Genomic DNA, 21357 nt, shown 5'->3' on the forward strand with positions numbered 1-21357 from the left:
GATTGAGGGGTGCTAGTTGCAGGCATTGGGAAATACCACCATATAAAAAATGAAATCCAAAATAAATAATATGCAGAGAATTTAAAAGATGCCTTTCATTTATTAAAAAAAACCAAAAATATACAGGGTAGACTTGAAATTACGAAAATGATTAACACATTGGAGCCCATGAAGCCAGGCAGCCCTCAAATCAGAACACAGACTGAAAGGCCATTCAACATACATGTAGTTTCTATAGATATAAGAATGATATGATTTCCATACTAAAACTGCAGTAGTTTTACCCTGAACAAACTACAAACCCATTTTAAACAAAGCCATGCCTCATCACTCAGCAAATAGATTTTTTAATAGATTAACATTTTAATTGAATCCATTTTTGCTATTTGTTTCAACAAGCATGGTACAGTTTGGATAAACTACACAGTAAAACACATGAAATACCTAGGCAACTTCTCCTTTCAAAATTATTCTCTAAATGCATTGCATATAGATACATATAAACATTAAAATATGTATGAATATACACACACCCCTCAAAACTGCTCAATCAGAAACCAGTAAAATCCATTTCAGTACTACTGCACCGAGAGAACACTGTTGTCTAGCAACCAAATGCATAAGGAATAATGCCTGTTTATTTTCAGAAATGCATGCCATCTTTCACATAGGTATTCGCCCAATTGCATAGACACAGAAAATCCACATACCTTTGGCCCCTCTGAGCACAAACCCAAATCCTTCATTGTCTTTTTTCTGCAGGACCACTGCCTTTTCTTCTATAATGCAGTCACTGTAGAGAGAATTCCGAGGATAGCGACCATTATTACATCCCTTCATCACTACTGTAGTAGCTGCTCCTCCAGTGTGCAGGTTCATCATCATCACAGCCAGTTAATCAAATAATATTGCAGCAACCAAACATGAGAAAAATGTAACAGCAAACAACAGAAGAAGGAGAGAGACAAAGACAAGGCTTAATGGTAAGGAAGAACATGACAGTGTAACTTAACGGAGGGAATAATGCAGAGAAAGCAGAGGAAGAAACCATGCATGGTGGTGGCTGAACAAATATGTGATCATGTCATCTGTGTGCTAGCTACGAGCCTAAAAGAAAAGAAAGTGAACTGAACGACAGTAGCATTAATAAACTCCTCAATTGTGGATGTACCAGATGCATCTTCTAGTGAAGCCAAAATGAAACCAACCAGAAGAAAAATGAGGCAGCATTTTAAAATTTAAAGTTAGCTTGGTTTGCTGTAATAAGTAGCTAAAAGGCACAAATATATTCAGAACCTATGCCTTGCATCAAAAGCCCTTTTTCAATCCTATTGAATGTTGCATGCTGCAAGAATCCCACATGATCATCTGACAGCCTACAATGCTAACAACGTGCAGCTGCCTTGGCGTCATCAAGCACAAATTTTCACAGCATCAAGAATCTGCATAATTTAAATAGTAACAAGGCATGTATGTTCATGACTACCTTTTTCCATAAAAAAATTAACTGTGCCTTCCTGAAAGCTAGCACAATGAAATGCTAATGAGATTACATTATTTAAAAAAACAAAAAGAACAGGAAGGCAGTTCCTTACCCATTTCTTTAATAATAACTCTTGCACAGATGATGTTTTATGTTTTTAAAAACGGTTTATTCAGATAATAGGTTTTAGTTAAGTTTCTAAGCCAAATGATAATGCTTCAGAATATTTCAGCTGAAACATCATCTGATTTTTTTTAAAATAATAAAATAGATCAGATAAAATATGGCTATATATTTAAATGGCAATGTGTTTTTCAAGAAAGTATCAAAGCACAGCTTTCTGGCACAGGCTAGTTTTTTTTTTATATAGTTGCCTTTAGAAAAAGGCAGTAACTGCTACAGAATATGATGGTGCAGTAGCATAAAACCACTGCTTGGAAATAACAGAAATACAAGGAAACACTGGCATCTCTTTTGCAAAGCATAACCAACAGTTTCTGTTCACACTAAATCACTGATCGCTAAATATACAAATTTGCACCCATTTGCACACACTTATTTTAGGTTTCCATTATATCCCTAAGGCTCTGGTTGGCTTGCCCAAATATTTTTGTATTTCCAGTTTAAAGATGGAAAGGATCAAGGGATAGATTCCTCAACATTCCCCCAACAGACCCAAAATAGCCAGCACCCTTTGGCAGAAATCCACAGAGTAGCTGGCAGTTATGATGGATCTCTTTCTGAAAAGAAAGGAGGGAAAGTAGCCAGTAGTGTTAGTCCCCCAGTTGGTGGTAGAATCAGAGACTTCCCTTTGTTCCTAACTGATGGCACAGAAGAGCATGTTGATTTGTCTGGATGAAGCAAAAACTGCAGTTTATCCCAGCAGGATATCCTGTGAACCTATTTTCCTAAAAAATTATATGCAACTTCATTTCAAAGTAATTGCATCATGATACCAAAGGAGGCCTGGATTCTTTTGCCTGTCAAGCAACTTTACTTCAGTACCTTAAACTTGCAGATCTGGAGTAGCGTCATATGAGCATGTAAAATGACCACATTTATCCAGAAAAAGTAATTGTTTTTTCAGTCAATAGCATCTCAATTAGGTGTAGAAGTCTGTAGCTCACCGCACCACACCACACCGACTAGAATAGCATCGACAGCACTTATTGCGGCAGTTAGATGACCTGATCTAACCCACAGCCTGCAGTACAATGTGAGGGAAGGGCACTTTTACCTCTTTCCCACATTCTGTATGACAGCGTTTTGAAAAACTGAAGAGGAGATTCCAAAATCCCTTAAACTGCCAGATACACTGGTGTTTTTGCAACTGAAAGTGCTCAGATGAAAGGATTTCTTACACTTGGAGGGCTTTCTTCACATTTTAACAACCTAGGAGACCCATTTTATTTCAATGGGCCAGAGGCACAAGAAGTGTATGGCATCTTGCGCTGGAATCTAAATAAATATAAATTGCAAGTGTGCAGGCAAGTCAACCCCCCTCCAGAGTTGACTGTCAACTGCCCTCAATATTCTGTGGTTCCCAGCGGACAATGTCAGTTGTTATCTTAACATGCCTGGATTTCTTTTTCTACTTGACACATTAGTCATCCCTACTGAAGAATTGGAAATGAAAGGAGATATTATACTTGTGAAGTAGAGTGAATGTTTCTCATGTATAATTTCTGAAAATTAAAACAGCCCAAGAATCAGGAAATCCCTGCTGTACACATGACACAAGGCCATCAACAACTCCCGTCTAAGAACCACTTCACATGTAAAACCTGAAGGAGCAGTATGCTAGAAGATGACAAACATTTCAATTTGAGTACACTGAGGTTGCTCATAGCAACTATTTAGGTACTAATACTTGAGAGACAGGCAGGACATGGTGAGGTGACTGATTTGGATATACCAACCACCAACCATATTCTTATCCCATAAAGTTCAATCAAGCAATATATATCATGTACAGAAATCATGCTCCTCTGGAATTAAAAAAGTTTATGATTCAAGCAATGGAAAAATCATGATACATCAGGGTTAGTTCTGCCCCTTTCCTCCCTAAAAACCGCTTTGGTTTAATTTGGATATGCATTTTTCTGAGGCATTTTTGAAGCATCCAGTGCTGTTATCCTATAACATTAAAAGTATGATCTGTCAATGTCTATTAAGCAAGTGATGCCACAATTAGGCTACAAAAACACAGGAAGAGAGTTCTTGGCAACATCTACCTCCTGGAATTTAAACTAGGATGGGGTGGGGAACTAAATATTTAACCACAGTATCACTAGCTATAGTGTTCTGTTAAGAAAATCTGAGAATGTTCTAGGTAAAACCCTCAAAATTTCTTCAGTAGATTAGATACTTTAAAAGTGACACATTAAAAGTACACAGTTGTACTCTCATCAACCATTCAACTGCGCTATAGGGCACTGCAGGAGAAGCAAGGGATGGAACATTGAAATTCCTCTAACTTTTTCCAAAATGTTGACAAATTATACTATAGTATTAGATAACTATCAGAAAGAAAGCTGGTATGGCTTTGCAGCATTCTGCTCTCCATCAACAGGTGGGCACAATTACAGTGTAATTCAGCACAATCCATGCTTGCTGTCATTATGTGCTGTCATGTTGACTTATGGAAACCCTATGAAAGAAAGTCCTCCAAAATTCCCTGTTTGTGACAGCCCTACCTCAGCTCTTGTAAGCATAATCTATGTAGGAAATGACTCAGTTTAAAGTGATTCTGAGAGTTAATATTGTGACAGGAAGAACATTTTCTGATGTTTCTAGTTGGTCCACTTGAAGTGCTCCCCAGGACTGCAATGAACTCAGGAATAAGTGTGTTGTTGTTGTTGTTGTTGTTGTGTGCATGTCCTACCAATTAACAACTTCAAGATTAATATACACCCTGCATTTGATTGATTGTATCTCCCTGGGCACTGATCATCTAGCTGCACAATCTGATTATATAAAAAATGACACTGAAATAATTCAGGAAGGATATGTTAATTATTTGCTGAATCCCAATTGTGCATTCAGTCCTGTATTAAAATCACTTTCCTTCCCACAGGCACACAGCTACTATTCCTAAATAAAGTCACAATGCTCAAACTATTTCAGAACTTCATTACAACTAGCAAGATTGCAATAGCTTCAGGTTGCAATGTAAGCAATGCGTTCAGACATCAGCATGGTCCTCACGGCAGTCTAGGTCTACTTGACCTGAGTTGCTGCCAACATCACAGTTCTGGATGAGATGCAAAAATAGCAATCCTATACCATGTCAGCCTATTCCTCTATAAAGGCTGCGAGTGACCTGGAAACCAGCTTGGTCAGCTGGAGCTGAAAGGAAAAAAAGGCTGGCTCATTAAAGGAACATGTTATTCATATAGTCACTCTCTGCTCTCTTGCTGATGGTAACACTGTTGACCTGGGTCCTATTTACCGCAGGTGCTTTGAAGGATAGCTGAAACTATTTGAATAAAATTAGCTAATTATGCATAATGACACTGCAGTACTTATTATTTATCTAGTATTCAACATATTTGCTTCATTTCACACACATGGCAGGGAAGGAATTCATTCTATTATGTAGGGGTGGTGCTTTTTTTCCCTATTCAATGGTTTACTTCTGGAAATCCGTGAAAGATTACAAATCATTATTGGAGTTGAGAATGGGAGAAATATATGCTTTCATTATTTAATAGCAAGCATTGCATGCCTGTTTTTGCCAGCATTTTAAAAACTATTTTGTTGTTGCAACTGCAATTTTGCATCTATGGAAAGCAGGACTTCATTTATCATATTAAAAACATGGTATTATTCACTTTAAGTTGGGCTGGTGAGCCAGCATTAAAATATTGAAAAAGATGAAGTTGCATCTGTTTGTTCCAAAATAATATGCGATAAAGTACTTTGTCAAGGAAATATTTTAAAGGAACATTTGATGAAGAAAACAGAACAGGAAATGCTCAGCAAAGAAGACAAAGAAACTCTAATCACATTTTAGGGTAAAAAACATAGTATAATAGTTTAATAGTGATGCATTAATAAATTGTATGCATTGCTATTTTTGAGTATTTGCATATGACAATATATTCTTAAGGATTAATCCTACATACAGTTACCTGGGAGTACATTCAGTTGAACTCAAAAGGAATTACCTCTGAGTTGATATAGATACGACTGCACTGTAAGTGTAAGAAATATGTAAGAAATCAAGAAAGAAATCTGCAGTATAAGAAATCAAGATGCTACATCCAAAAAAAGAGAGAAGCTACTGCTGAACACAACTTAAACTTTTGTTGTTGCTATCAGGTAAATGTCATTGGATACATGTGGAAGAACTTAATCTAATTCTACCTCCTGGCACAAGTAGTGTTAGTTGTTAGGCCCAACACTCTGGAGACAAGAAGCCAACTGTGCTGGAGGAGAGCTGGACAGTCATATTGACAGAAATGGACACCAAGCACCTGAGCCTGTATTTGAGCTACAGCTTGTTTAGACTGAATCAGAATGGCTTCAGAGGTTCTGCTTCACCATCTGGAACCATATTGGTGTTTGTGATAACAAATTCCTTCTCTGCTGGTAGCTGCAACATCACCCTTTGCGGCTGGATGGCATGGAGTACAGAGTGCAGGATAGCATTCCATACTTTTCTAAATGGCTACAGTTTCATGGAGAGCAAACTACCTGAGTCCTGCTACCAGTTTTTAGCCAAGGTTCACCCCACACTTTATAGAAAAAAGGAACAAAGGTGGCCATTATGCTGGAGATTCAAGTGTGGATCTCCAGTGTATTTTTCTTCTCAACACAGGGTGAAGGAGGTGAAGGTTGTGTTTTGGGTTGGGTGGCCATTTAGGCATCGTCTCCAAAAGAAGTCATGCACTACCAAAGCAGAGGGCAAAAGGTAAAACATATTTGCATGAACTATGTATATGTTACTTTATATACAGAGGTATATATTTGGAAATTATAATCATCTTTTAAATAGAAATAAAATGCATTTCACTGTAATGGGAATTTATGTGGCCAGAAAGACTGTTCGCTCAGTGTGAGCTGCCCAGGTATTAACTGGTAATGGTACTTTCAAGGCCCATTGGGTCCGGATTCTTATCATTCTTTTATCTTTCTTTAAGCCAGGTTTGCACTGGATGGCCCTTCAAGCAGGGCCTCAAACAGCCCTTCAAATGGACAACTGTCTTCTGTAAAGTAGGGCACATGGCTACCCTAGTAGGGTCCCCCTACAGCTGCTTTCAGAAGTAGGGTATGTCTAAACATCCAGTCACACATAACATGCCTAGAATCTATTTCTGTCTTAAATGAAATCCAGCAGTCAGAAAAACTGACACTTCCTTGTAGGTTTTCTTTTAGATTTACTCTCCTTTTTTATTTGCATTCTGGAAGATAGACTTTTGTTATTCTCAGAGAACAAACATGCACACTGAAATAAGGAGGATACATACACAGATACAGGCATGCCATATGAACCAGAGAATCTCAATTTATTGACACAGCATGATTAAGGATTGGGCAGCAAATAATTTTATTGCTTTTATATATTTTGGCTAAAGAAATAATATTTCAGGAGTAAAATAATTTTAACTGGGCTTAACTGGTAAGTGAGACTTAAGAATGGCTTGTTTCATTTTAATAGGTAATCTCCTAATTTGACTTGTTTCATGTTTGAATCAGTCATTTTACTATTTTATTAGGCACTTCTATTTATGATTCAGTAATGTGTTATATTTTATTGGTTGTCCAAGCAGACTAGGACAACCATTTCACCATTTCCTGGATAAAAGGCTTTATTGTGTTACAGTTGACCATCTAGAATGGCTTTCAACTATAAAAGAGTAGTACAGAATCCAATAACAAAAGAAATAAGATAAGTTAGAATACCGGTCATTAGGGAAATGTGGTTTAATAAAAAGTTGATTCTAAACCGTGTACTGTCCACTATCTTCCAAATCAAAAAGAACAAACTACACCTTCAGTGTGGATTTTACTTCTTAAGAGCCAATCACTTAGATCATCTAACACTTCTTAACTGATCAGTCCTCTTAAACTGATGCCATATCCTTAGATTAATGGCATTAGGTCCACTACCCTCCATATTGGTATGCTCACTAAATTTTCCCACAGAATTTGAAACTGTCTTATCTTCAGCAGCAGTCTGGCTTATCTCTGCGCCCATTGGCCTTGTATTTCAACTATAGATTCCGGTCCCTCTTCTTTATCTGAGTCCAAATTAATATGCACAGTCTTTTATAAACCCAGTCCCTACAACATGTTGATTTACAAATGTAAATCAACTCCACATTTGGTACAACTTGTTCCAAAAGTCTCTGGTCACATATAGGGATACCTGAGCACAAAATGTGTAAAACCTTCCCTGTTATTTGTTGTGACAATTTCAATGGAAAATGTTGGAAAACATTCAATGCTGGAAAATAATTTTGCATATTTATCACATTTATCCAGAAAACCAGACATGCCATTTTGCAAAGCCGGGGTTCTCCACCTGTAAGATTGCATGTTCACCTGTATCCTAGCCATAGTGAGTGACATTTCCCATTCATTTCAAGGTATAAATAAGGGAGGGAGTACCCTGAGGGACTGCCATGTGACCAGGGTGTGGACATCTCAAAGGGAGGTCTGAATACAAAGGCTTTGGCACAAAAGATTAAGATAATTGAATAAATTGAAAATAATACAGTACTTGTAACTGGGACATGCATTCACCTAATATTTATCCATTATTGGCAGAGACGTAGATTGTCATGTGAATATATGGATAACTGGAAATGGACTTAGAACTTGGTGTCCCAAGACACCCCACAAAAATGAACTAGTGGTCCTTTCTTTGAAAGAAACTGCCATCACATTTAATACAGTAATTATAATTGAGTTATCATCTTACTAAATATAGAGAACAAGATTTGGGAAGTTCAGAGAAAAATGTCCAGAACATACAAACAAAAAAGATGCCTGAAGAATTGATACTCCACTTGCATTCAATTACAAGCCATATATAGATAATATGCATTCTCTCTATATAGTCATATCTTTATCAATTTATTGTTGAACTGAAAGGATTGAAATACTAGTTTATTACAAGACAGAGAGCACACCTTAGGAAGATCTAAAAGCAATATCGAATCACAAAATAGAACCACACAGAAAACCGTAAGAGATAATAGTGGTCGTAGATTGAAGGCTGTATTTTGATCATCTCTCTTAAAAAGAAATGTGTATTTCTTTCCATGTGACTGAGTACATGAGCTTGCAAGTTTTCATACAGCAAGAACAAAACGTCCAGGTTTCTCTCCTTTCTTACCAATTGTCTTGTACCTAAAATTGCACAGTCGGCACCAGAAATGAGGCACAAAGCCAGGCAAAGGCATTTTGTGTCCCAGCTTTAAACCCACTGTTTGTAAGACAAGAATGGGTGGGGGAGAAAAGAATCACAAAATTGGCTGCCTTCATTCACATACCTATGGAAAGGTTTCCATAAAGCAGCCTCTCTTTATAGGAAGAGTTTTATTTATTTAATTAGTTGGTTTTCCAGTTTGGAGTGTAATTGCTGCCCCTTAACTAGCCCTCCCCAATCTAGGTTCTCCATATGTTTTAGATTTCAATTTCTATTAGTCCTAGCCATCATGGTCAATGGTTGGCAATGCTGGGAATGGTTGGGAATTGTAGTCCAAAATTGCTGCAGAGCACTGATGAAGTCTGTTCTCAAAAAGTTTCTTGTTCAAGGAGTGCAGACAGTACTTTCCAGCACTGGATTTAGTCTCGCAAAGGGGCGAGACCTATTTATGTGTCCATATTCTCAAGGAGCTCAGTTGGAGATTGACCCAACCAAAAGCAAGAATACATAATTACAGTGATATCCATGCCCATAACAGAGGACTGACAACTTGTAGAGTGTGTACAAACAGTAAATTAGAGAAAGCTGTTGTCCATTTTTTTCTTTTTATAAATGCAAAAAAGTGTTCTCTAAGCATGTTGTAATTTCTCCCCATTAACAAAATAAAATATTCACAATCAATGGTACTCTTATATAACATTTTCCAAAGAGAGTTTACATTAACTCTCCAAATATTATTTATGCAACTTTTTGTAATTAAAACACAGAACTCTATGAGCTCACTCGATATGACATTCTAGTGTGGATTTTCTAGTAAGAAAATCCATATATTGCTAATGGGTATGAATCAACATATATCATAAAACCAAAAATCCTTGGCAAGTTATTCTTAACATCTCATTTCTGAAGTTAAATTTGATTTGTATATGTGATGTTTGTCTCCAAAACCACACACTGGGCAGTATGCTACTCAACACTGCAGCTAAAATACATTTTGTTGCACTAGCATAAATGACCTCTAGCACAACACCACATGTGTTTGCTGGTGCAACGAGATTTTCTGGGAAGACCAGTCATGCCAACGAACACTACTGGTATTCACTTGCAGTCATGACTTATTCACTGATCTTTTTTCATAAATGACGTAGCCACTTGTTTGGTGCCATGTGATTTACATTAGCAATAGCGTAAAAATAGTACTGCCAATTATATCAAAATAAGAATGTAAGCATTCATCTGGTATGGATGCCATTGAAAAAATACACACGTTATGTTTCATGTGTTTTGCACATGATTATGGGTGCTGAAATACAACTGGATGATGAAAGAGCAGCCTCTGAAAACTGTTCAGGAACTTCGGCTGGTCCAGAATGCTGATGCCAGACTGCCAACCAGGACTAGTTACAAGCAGCTGTACCTACCTTGATACTGCTGCCTCTGGCTACCAGTCTGTTCTGGGGCAAAATTCAAGTGCTGGTCATGACCTGTAATGACCCATAAGGCTTGGATTTAGGCTAGCTTCTCCCAAATGAGCTTGCCCAGTTTATAAGATCTTCTGGAGAGGACTTTATTTCACAACATCCATGCTAGTGACTTGAGGGGGGGTTCTTATTGTATTTAAATATATTGCATTATTGCTTTAACCATTTGAATTCTTTCTGTAAGTTACCTTGAATGCCATGTTTTAGCAGAAATTAAAAAATAGGCACAAATAAAGTAAAAAGTAGATGCTGGACTACAGAAATTAAAAAATGAGGAGCTGACAGTTCTCTCTACAATTGCAGCTTCTGGAGAGAGTGCAGAGGTGATAACATAATTTGTTTCAAACTAAGTTTTTGTGCACAGTTTGACGTATCAATGTACAGTGGTGCCTTGGGTCATGAACACCTTGGGTCACGAACAAAAATTTCATGAAAATTTTGACTTGGGTCACAAACTCCACTTTGGGTGGCAACCAAGATCACAGCCATCTCCCCACCCACAAGTGGGGAGATGGCCATGATCGCAGTTGCGTTTGTGCAGGGAACACATGCGTGATCACGGCTGTGCTGTGCTGCGTCAGTCTTTCCTACAGAAGCGAACCCCTGATCACACACGTCTTCCCTGCATGGACGCAACTATGATCCTGGCCATCTCCCACTCAGGGGGTGGGGGGATGGCTGCGATCGTGCTGGTTGAGAGAGGGAGATATGGCCAAGATTGCGCCCGTCTTTCCTGCAGGAGCACACCCATGACAGGGTTTCTTTGAGAAGCACTACCCCAACATAAATGTAACAAACAGAGTGTTGAATCTGATGAACAATAACGTGGTCTCTCATTTCTGGAGGGTTATGCAGTACAGGAAAAAAAGAGTGACTATAGACAGATTTTTCACCGAAATTGACCCTGCAGCTAAGAGACAAAGAAGAGAGGAAACCCCTGTAAGAGATCTCCCCAGTGTCCTTATGGTGGGGAACTCTCCGTCAAAACAATAATCTCCCCCCTACCTAGGTTAGTGTTCTCCACTGTACTGTACAGTACTTTGTTGTTCTTTGTCACTTTGCTTCACATTTTTCTGATTAAAAAAATAGTTACAGAATGGATTAACCTTATTTACATTGAACCTTATCGGGAAATCTGACTTGGCTTGTGACCAAAAACTGGCTCACAACCACATTCGGAGGGGCCAACACAGATTAACCTTATTTACATTGAATCTTATGGGGAAATTTGACTTGGGCCACAACCAATGTGGTGAAATGGATTAAGTTCATGAGCCAAGGTACCACTGTAATTGTGTATTTAAAGGAATCAACCCTAAGGTTCTTAAGTAGATGATCCAGTCAACGTTACAATGTTCCAAACTTCAAAGTTTCTCCTTTGGCCTGACCATTCCAATTTAGATTTAATCTTCTTAAGTTAAAAGTATCATATATATTGAAATGTTACTGTTTGGAAGATCAACCAAACTGTAATACAAAAGATAGGCCTCAGGGTAAAATCCAACCCTGCCTTCAAAGGACCAATTTGCCCTCAACTGTCAACCTACAGCACAGTGAGGGACATATAATTTATGTACAGGGCCATAAAGTTTCCTCAGAGGCAACTTGCCCAGAGGTTCCTGTCAGTGATGAGTGGAAACAAAAATAGAAGTAGATTAGTCCAGAACCCAAAGTTGGTGTATTTGTCCTTTTCTCTTGATTCATTGCCATGCAGTGTGCTGCCAGAGAAGCCAAAGTTCACTCTTGCAAGAGGTCTTAACTGAATGCATACAAAGGGGTTCTGAAATCAGGCCAAGGGCCATAAGTTCCTGCCTATAGATTGGAAAGATCAGTGGAAGGAACAATTCACTTTGACAACAGAACTTGCAGGCAATCTAGTTTGGGCAGCAGAACTGGGATTGGATCCATCATCATTCATCCTCTGCTCAATGTGCCCCTTTTGTTAAAATAATTACTATGCAAGAAAGAAATGTATATTTGTAAATGCTTTGCTTTTGTAAGCCTCCAAATAAAAAGTAAATAAGTTATCTGAAACTTCCATTGCACTTAAAGAATGCCGAAGCACTTGTTCTGACATACTGTTAGGTCCCCTCATCATTACTCATTTTGAATGTCACTTCTAGAGGGCTAGCACTCATTTTCCCCGTCCTTTATCTCCCAAACAACACCTACAGTCAACCACAGTGTTCCAGGAGTATCTTATTCCAAAAGTAAGTTATCTGGACAAAGAAGACAGCAACTGTGGACTAGGATGACACCAGTGGTGAATGTGAGTGCAACGTCTTCATGATTTCCATCCTCTCCTCTGAGCAATTCAGTTAAAAATATGTCACTAGACACACTGTCCTTTCTTTGTCCCTTCCTGCTGTTGCAGAAAACAACAGCAACTAATTAATGTAACTCTGTTTTTCACACTGGATGTACTGTAAACAAATGACCTTTACTACCATAATACTGAACATTCCAGGATTATTTTTAATGCTGCTTTTATAATCAGTGTAGTTGTTTTTAGAAAGCCAGTAGTGTGGTGGTTAGAGTGCTGGATTGAGAACCTGGGAGATCCAGTTTCTAGTCCCAATTCAGCCACGAAGCTCACTGGGTGACTCTGGGCTATACACAGACTCTCAACCCAACCTACCTCACAGGGCTGTTGTGAGGATAAAAATAAGTGTGTAGGAGAACTATGTAAGCTGCTTTGGATTCCTTGAAGGAGAAAATTGCTCAGATATAAATATGATAAATAATGAGTAGTAAATATTATTCAGGGACCCAACAATGACTAGCAACTGAGCAGTGCTAATGGGAGTGAAGTACTTCTGGGTGAACCACCCACATTCAACAACTAACAACTTCAGTGTTTTATCAGACCATGATATCTCTGAGGGGGAAAAACAGTTGTATAAATCTGTAATCACCAGATTTTCAGTCATATATTTTGTGAAGGTTCAACAATTATCTTTAAATGTGTTTAACAAAGGACAGACCATATATTGCCAAAAGAGTGTATAGAAGAACAAACATAATATGCAAAAAAGAAAAAAAAGACAGGTGGGAAGTTAGACAGGTTGCAAACACAACATCTCCAACTCTTTTCATGTCATGCACTCTTATATTAGTAACATTATTGACAATAGAAAAACAGTATTAATGGAAATGAAGTATGAATAAACTCTTTCCAAATATGTTTATATGTAGAGGAGTTCTGTTCGGGTATCTCATACCACCTTTGTAGGGATTGTCCTGTAAGACCAGATCTTTTGAAAAGGTCCAGGGATTATCCCTGAGACCAGCACTCAAAACAAGATTAACAACATAATGGAGAATCATAAGCACAGGATTACACTGGAACTCACCCAAACTCTTGTTTGCAGATTATAAACTTCTGATAGAACATATGGCTTTAGGTTTCATATGATCATGCAGTCTGTTGCTGTGCCACACAACTATCAAGCATGCAAACCCTTTAGTGGCCCACATTAGTGCACTGTCCCAACTCTCAAACTTTCCAAAGGCAAAAAATTAAATGCAAACTAGGGATCAGATATCAACTGGCATGAATGAGCTCTATAGTTCATGAAACTGGTGAAATGAACTTTTTTCTCTAACCTTCTTCCAATGGAGGAAAATTAGGTTTAAAAGGATATGGAATTTGTTCCTGGTGAATATGCTTGGATGCACTTTTCAACAGTATGATGCTCGAAAACAGTGCACCATTTGGCCATTATGGTATTCACCCTGTTCCGCAAAGCTGTAACTGGAAAAATCCAAGCATGATCAAATGTGTGCTTCCTGAGAGGGCCACCACTGCTACAAACCTACTTATCCATCCATCACTTGGTTTTCTTGCCAGGGCAAGACAGGAAGCATCCTCCTCACAGGAAGAGGAAAAACATCTAACTTGTAAATGAAACAGAACCTTATAAACAATGAGGCAAAGTGATCTTTGCAAGTATATTTTTATTGCTTGGGGATGTGACAGCCTAAAAGACCTAAGCAACTACTGAGGGAAGCAGAACTGCTGACTCCTTTAACTAGCTAAGAAACACCAGACCTATTTGCATGCTAGAAACAATACAATAGCCAAGATGGCACTTACTAGGAAAGGGCTGGCAGTTTATCAGCCGCCTCCAGGACAAAGTCTAGGAGGAAGCTAACCTAGCAGGAAGAAGTGGCAGGAACCTAAAGATGCCATTACAAGTGAAGTGAATTCTTCAAGAGACATGGCTCATATCTGCTCCTGAATTATTATTTATAAATCACATTTTTATCTCATTTCACTCAAGTATAGAAGTTTAACTCAACCATATCCCTCGTGTAGAACACTGAAACAGAACAACAAAATAAAAACATCAAAATAAAAATAAAATGATAGCATGAAAATACTAGAAGTCAGCATCTCTAAGCCATGAAACAATAATAGCCTTCCTGAAAAGGAATGATTTGGTTCTTAACATGCAGAGGGAGGTAAGGACTTCTGAAGCAGCAAAAAGGCCCTTTCTTTGGTTGTCATCCACACAAACCTTCAAGACAAGGGCTCCTACAACAGACCTCTTCACAGAGATTGTACTGAGCATTTCTGACATCCAGTGCCCTCCAGTTGTAATGGGATGCAATTTCCAGCATTCCCATCTAGCATGGCCAACAGCCACACTGGATGAGGCATATTAGCAGTTTCATTCCATTACATCTTAAGGACACCTGGCTGGAGAAGGCTCTTGTGCTATACTGGAAGGGGCAGTTTCAGATATCCATGACCCAGGATACTTAAGATTTCAAAGTTCTGATCTACAGGGCCCCGGATCTTGTGCTGCCCTGCTGTTGATGGAAACCTTGTCCATAATCCTTCCTGCTTTGACCAAGATGTTCTATACAGTAGTCCCCTGAAATTCACGGGGGTTGCATTCCTAGAGCACCTGTGAATTGTGAAAAACCGCAAATTCTGAATGTGGTAAAGGTTCATTGCCAGAAGCCTTAGAACAGGGGTCCTCAAACTTTTTGAACAGGGGGCCAGTTGAAAGGTGCAGGTGATGGGCGTGGACCACCGAGGCAGTTCGGGTGGGGGGGTGCGGGCCAGGCCAGGGGGTGGGCATGTGAGCGTGGCAAGACAGGGGTGGAGGCGCACAGAGATTGTTTTCTCAGTCACAAGGAGACTGGTTTGGACTTGCTTGGAGAAAACGATCTCCTCGAGAGCAAGCCACCACACGGCGAGGTGCCAGCTTGTGAGCAAGGAGATTAGTTTGGACTCTCTCCTGAAATTGTGTGGGTTTCTGCAAACAATATTAGTTCGGTTCCAAGGAAAATTCCGTGAAAGACTGAGGCTGCGAACGCTGAACCGTGACTTCACTGGGGTGTACTGTACTCTCAGGTATGGGGCAAGACAGAACAGGGCTACTCAGATAGACATCAGTTCTAGTAGGTTGATACTGAATTTCCTCCTTGGACCAGAGGCCTTGCAATTGCTCATTGCAGCAGATGGACCCCACCCTGCTAGGCTGGTGGTTGGATGGGAAGGACCCCTCTGAGGGGGTCAGAGCAAATAAGCTCTACCACAGTTCCACTACTTGATTGTGATTGTTTTTTTTTTGGTCTGAAAGGACAACAGGAAGGTTTACAGTAGCCTCGAGTAGAATCTTACTCACTTCATGGAGTTCTAGTAAGAGACCATCATTCCCACCAGCTTTGCTAATTCTCAGAAGGGCATCTTCTTTCTGGAATAGATACTAAGGCTTCTATGTCAAGAGACAGAGTCATTGTGTTCCTGACTGTATGCAAGCTCATTCCTTGAGGGAGGAAGAGGAGCCCTTCCTCTTGTTGATCAGGAGTCACTGGTTCCCTGGGTGATCTACTCCCATGAGGGTCAGCAGATTAGAATATTGTCCAAGTATGGGTGGATCTGGATTCCTTTCATTTATAAATTTTTCTCTAAGGCCAGTAGGATCATGGTGAAGAACCAAGTTACTGTGGCCAGTCCAAGGGAAAGGCTGTTTCAATCAGCAGCTGAAGTGCAGGAACTTACAATGAGAGAATTGGATGGAGATACACAGATATGTTGCTCTCAGGTCCGTGAAGGCTAGCAGCATTCTTTCCTGTGCTTCTTCTATATGTATCCAAGAGTATTCATCCTGAACTGTTGTTCCTTCAGAAAGCAGTTAACTTTTTTGATAGGCCAGGCCTCCCTGTTCTTCAGAAGAGTAAAATAAATAAATATGGAGAAGACATCCTGCTCCATTTCCTTCTCTAGAACTTTCTTTAGGGTGTGTATCTGGAGCAGGTGTTTCATCACTGCTACAGTCCTCAGATGCTTGGAGGGATCCCTTGGATAGTGTGTTCTGAAGAATGTTCCTGAGTGTCTTTTTGAATTCCAGAGAACGGCCCTTTCACGTTGCCTCCAAGATCTAGTCATGAAGCTGTCCTCCCACTAGGGGAGACAGTATCATGCTAAACTGTTTTTTTTTTTTTTTTCTTTTTCCTTGCCAGGGCCAACCTCTCTGTGCCCCCAAGCTTGGGCTTTGCCCTTGCTGCCATCTTGGTTTCTTCTCTCTGGGCAAGTAGTTTGATCAAAACGGAAGTCTAAAGGTACAAAAAACTTACTCTGTGCACATACAGCATGGCTTTTTTTCTTGTCTTTGATTTTAACCAGCACCTAGTCAAGGGATTCACTGAATAGATGTCTCTTGTGAATGGCATTATTGCCAGGTTGGGCTTTGTCTCTACATCCACACTCATTTCACAGCCAAATATTTTTTTCTTTTCATGACACTGGATGCTGTGGCTCTTGCTTCTAGCTGACAGGTGTCCAAGAATGAGTCTGCCGAAAAGGCTGAGGCTATCCTGCATGATCTCATATGTGTCTTTCCCCAAGGATCTGTTCAAGAATAAGCCACTTACCTTCATGCAAGGTCCACGTGCAACTATGATGGAGGGATATTACTGAGGCAACTGAAATATCTCTAGGGGGTTTCTCTGTCATGCTGGTCTATCAAGACCTCATTGTACCAAGGCCAGGAGTTCCTTAGAGGTACAGGCCACCACCCGATTTTCCACTCTTGATATGGCCAGATCCTGGATGATGTCCCTCTGTAGGTGTCAAATCTGCAACAGTGACAGTGGCTTGCCTTGGTTTGGCTGGCATTACCATCCTTTATGCAGCATTTCCTCGGATTCAGTATCAAAGATCCTGCTCAGAGTGCTGCAGGGCCTTCTGGGAACGCTGATACCACCCCACTTTCCTAGCTTTGGCCTGTGAGGCTACTGGAATCCTTGCCTGGTCTGTCAATTGTAGGATGTTGAGGAGATTAGCATTCAACTTCAAAAAGGCCTCTGGCTGGAAGCAGTGACCCTGAGTTTATCCCTTTCAGGAAGCTCCTCCACCTTGGAGTTGGGTAAATAGTAAGAAGATAAAGAATATGCTCTGTCCCTTTATCACTTCCATCTCTGAGCTATACCTTCAGTTTGTAGGTGAATCAGATCTGGACTGTTTCCTCCAAAAGGTATTCTGGATTACCCATGACCCCCCTATTACCTTTCTTGGGAGAATGGACATGGTGACCAGGCATTTAGTTAAACCTGTTACTGGATCCAGTTTTGTGCTGATAGTGCCTGGGTCTGGATAAGCACAAGCATGAATAACTGTGTCATCTATGGTGAGACCTCTCTCAGGCTATGTCCCTGTAGGAGCATTTAGCAGGAGTGGCATCAATGCTGCGATGGCTGCTCTCCAATCTAGACCTGGAAGAGACCTCTCCCTGGCCAGTGGTCCATGTGAGTTCTTATGACAGCTGGGCTTTTGTTAGAACAATAGGGTGTTTCTGGTTATATCACCTGCTAGAACCCTGATGAGGAAGAGGCTGCTGTGCTTCCTTAGAGGCACCAATGTTTTGTGATAGACAGTGCCTGCAAGACTATGCTGCTACTGGCCACCCTAGTCTGTTTCATGCTGGGTCTCAAAGAACTGATCTTCCCTCGTTTTAACATACTTGAACCTATGTAGTTGGGGGTAAGGTGGAGGTTCCTTACCCAACTTGGTATCTTCTTCCAGAAGCACTGGAAAACACTGCTGCAGGTTCTTTGCTCCACTGCTGGTTTCTGTCCCACTGAAGTGGATTCCCTGGCTTACAGTAAGTGCAGAAATGCTGGCGTAGGGCAAGGACACCAGTCTTCTGGACCCCAGATCCTCCTCAGGGCCCCTACCCTTGGCAGTGAGCCCTGGGCCCTTTTCAATACCCTTTGCAAGGTAGAGGCAGAAAGCAAGTCATCTCCAAAGTAAGAAGCCTGTGTCCTGGTTATGTCCTAGTGTGCAGGTATGACGGTCACCAGGAAGCCTGTGGCCAGATGTTTCCCCACTGCCTGTGTTTCAGTGGATGGGAAGCTCATGAAAACTGGGGCTATAACACTTTATGCAACTGGCTGCCTCTCTCTCTCTCTCCCTCCCGCCACCCCTTTCTAGTTGTTGTTCCATTTACTCTGCAAAGGCTTGAAGAATTTGCCTTCCACCACAAGACAGGAAGTGAAACTGGAGATCCTGAGGGAAACTTTGCCTTTTTGGGAAGTTCAAAATGAAGAATGCCTTCCCAGCCCCAAGCAAGCTGACTTCCTGAATTCAAGGGGAGAAATGGAAAACATCCTTTAATTTGTTTTATGAGAGGTCAACCACCCTACTAAATATTAGTTTCTGACAGATACTTAGTAAAACATAATGGTTTGGAGCAACATTCACACACACACCCCCCTTTGAGTTTTCCATGTTTTGTTGTGTTACAACCTGGAAGTGAAATTAATCTAATTGGTATTGTTACCGATGTAAAATATTTGTGACACAGAAATTAAGCAAACGAAAAGAAACCGGTACTTATTGGTTACATAAGTATTCACCCCGAGTCAATACTTGGCAGAAGCACATTTAGCAGCAATTACCCCTTTGAGTCAGCTTTGTTCCTCTGGATCCTGCCATGTTTGCCCATTCTTCCTGGCAAATCCGCTCCAGCTCTGTCAGGTTGGATGGAGACCAAGGATGAACAGTAACTTCCAAGTCTTGCCACAGGTTCTCAGCTGAATGAAGTCTGGGCTTTGACTAGGCCATAAGATATTCTGGTTTTTGTTTTTAAACCTCTCTAGTGTTATTTTGGCTATGCATTTAGGGACAGTGGCCTGCTGGAAGATGAATCTCTGCCCTAGTCCTAAGTCCAAAAGCCAGCTGCCTCCATGCTGACCCATTTCCCAGTCCCTGCCAAGGAAAAGCATCTCCAAACATGATGCTGCCACCACCACGCTTCATTGTGAGGATGGTATTCTCAGGGCAATGGGCACTACTGGCTTTGCACCATGCATAACACCTTGTATAACCATAACCGTTTTCCAGATGTTTTCTGTGTCTACCACAAGCCTTATTGTGAACTGCAAATGGGTTTTGATATGGGTTTGTTTTGGCAATAGCTTTCTTCTCATCACTCTTCCATAAAACTCAGTTTCTCTCATCTCAATTGCAGATCTCTCTAGCTCCTTCAGAATTACTATTAGCCTCTTGGTTGCTTATATGAAGACTGTGCTTCTTACCCAGCCACTGAATTTTGATATATAGCCTTCTGTAGGTAGAGCTGAGCTTGAGGCTATTCTTTCCATTTTCTAATAATAGCTTAATGGTGCTCTGGAGGATGTTCCTAATGTGGGATATTTTATATAGCTCAACCCTGATTGGTGCTTGTGTACTTTTTCTGAACATAAGAACATAAGAAAAGTCAAACTGGATCAGTCCCAAGGTCCATCTAGTCCAGCACTCTGTATACATGGTGGCAACCAGCTGCCCACAGGAACCCTCTAGAAAGATGGGTGTAAGACCTCCACCTGCCCAAGCTCCTCAGCAACTGGTGTATGCAGGCAAGCCACCTCTGCTAAGGAGGTGGCACACTTCCAGCAAGCCCAGAAACCAATGAGAACCTCCTCTCTCATCAATCTGTCCAATCCCTTTTTAAAGGCATCCAGCAACACTGCCTGTGGCAAGGAAATCCACAGTTTAACTATATGCTGTGTGAAGTGCGTCCTCTTATCTGTCCTAAACCTCCCATGAAGCCGCTTCATGGAATAACCCCAGGTTTGAGTGTTATGGGAAAGGGAGAAAAATGTCTTCCTCTCTACTTTCTCCACACCATACATTATTCTGTACACCTCCATCACATCTCCTCTTACTCACCCTTTTTCTAAGCTTAACAGTTCCAATTGTCACAGCAATTCCTCACTGGGAAGTTGCTCCAGTCCCCTGATCATTTTTGTTGCCCTTCTCTGTACTTTTTCCAATTCAATGAGTTGCAAGTGAGGTAACTAGAATGGAGCACAATATTCCAAGCAGGGCTGCACCAAAGATTTGGATAAGGGAGGTAAGATTTTGGCAGCTTTATTTTCTATTCCATCCCTAATGATGCCAAGCATGGAGTTTTCCTCCTTCAAAACAGCTGTGCAGTGGACTGACATTTTGATCAAGTTGTCCACTACTACCCTTTCCTGTTCAATCTCCACTAGTTCAGATCCCATCCCATACTTGCAGTTGTGATTTTTTGCCCCAACTTACTTATTTTGTCATTTTGATGCCCATTCTCCCAGCATGGAGACATCCCTTTGAAGCTCCTCACAACGCCTGCTGGTTTTAACCACCATAAGAAGTTTAGTATCTCAGCAAACCTGGCCACTTCACTACTTACTCCTAATTCCAGATCATGCATGAATAGGTTGAAAAGCATTTGTCCTAATATAGAATCCTGTGGGACTCCACTGGGAAAAGTTGCCATTATTCCCACCCTCTGTCTTCTGTACTTTAACCAGTTAGTGTTTCGTGATGGGACCCTCCCCCTCTTTACTTCATGACTGGTTAGTTTGCGCAGGAGCGTTTGGTGAGGGACTTTGTCAAAAGCCTTTTGAAGTACAAGTGAACAATATCTACTGGATCACCGCTGTCTATGCGCTTGTTGACACTCTCAAAGAATTCCAGTAGGTTAGTGAGACAAGATTTACCCTTGCAAAAGCCA

The 21357-nt window shown here is 40.5% G+C and overlaps 1 protein-coding gene across 1 annotated transcript in view; it reads right to left on the reverse strand.

The window, feature by feature from the left end:
• SHANK2 (SH3 and multiple ankyrin repeat domains 2) overlaps positions 1–885 on the reverse strand; it is a 162438-nt gene extending 161553 nt beyond the window's left edge. The window contains exon 1 of the mRNA XM_044437030.1: positions 711–885. Within this exon, the coding sequence (XP_044292965.1) occupies positions 711–885 (175 nt within the window). The remainder of the gene's footprint in view (positions 1–710) is intronic.
• Positions 886–21357: the final 20472 nt, after the last annotated feature.

The sequence above is a fragment of the Varanus komodoensis genome, unplaced genomic scaffold, assembly GCF_004798865.1.
Source record: "Varanus komodoensis strain SLA01 unplaced genomic scaffold, ASM479886v1 scaffold3, whole genome shotgun sequence".
In the NCBI taxonomy this organism is placed as follows: domain Eukaryota; kingdom Metazoa; phylum Chordata; class Lepidosauria; order Squamata; family Varanidae; genus Varanus; species Varanus komodoensis.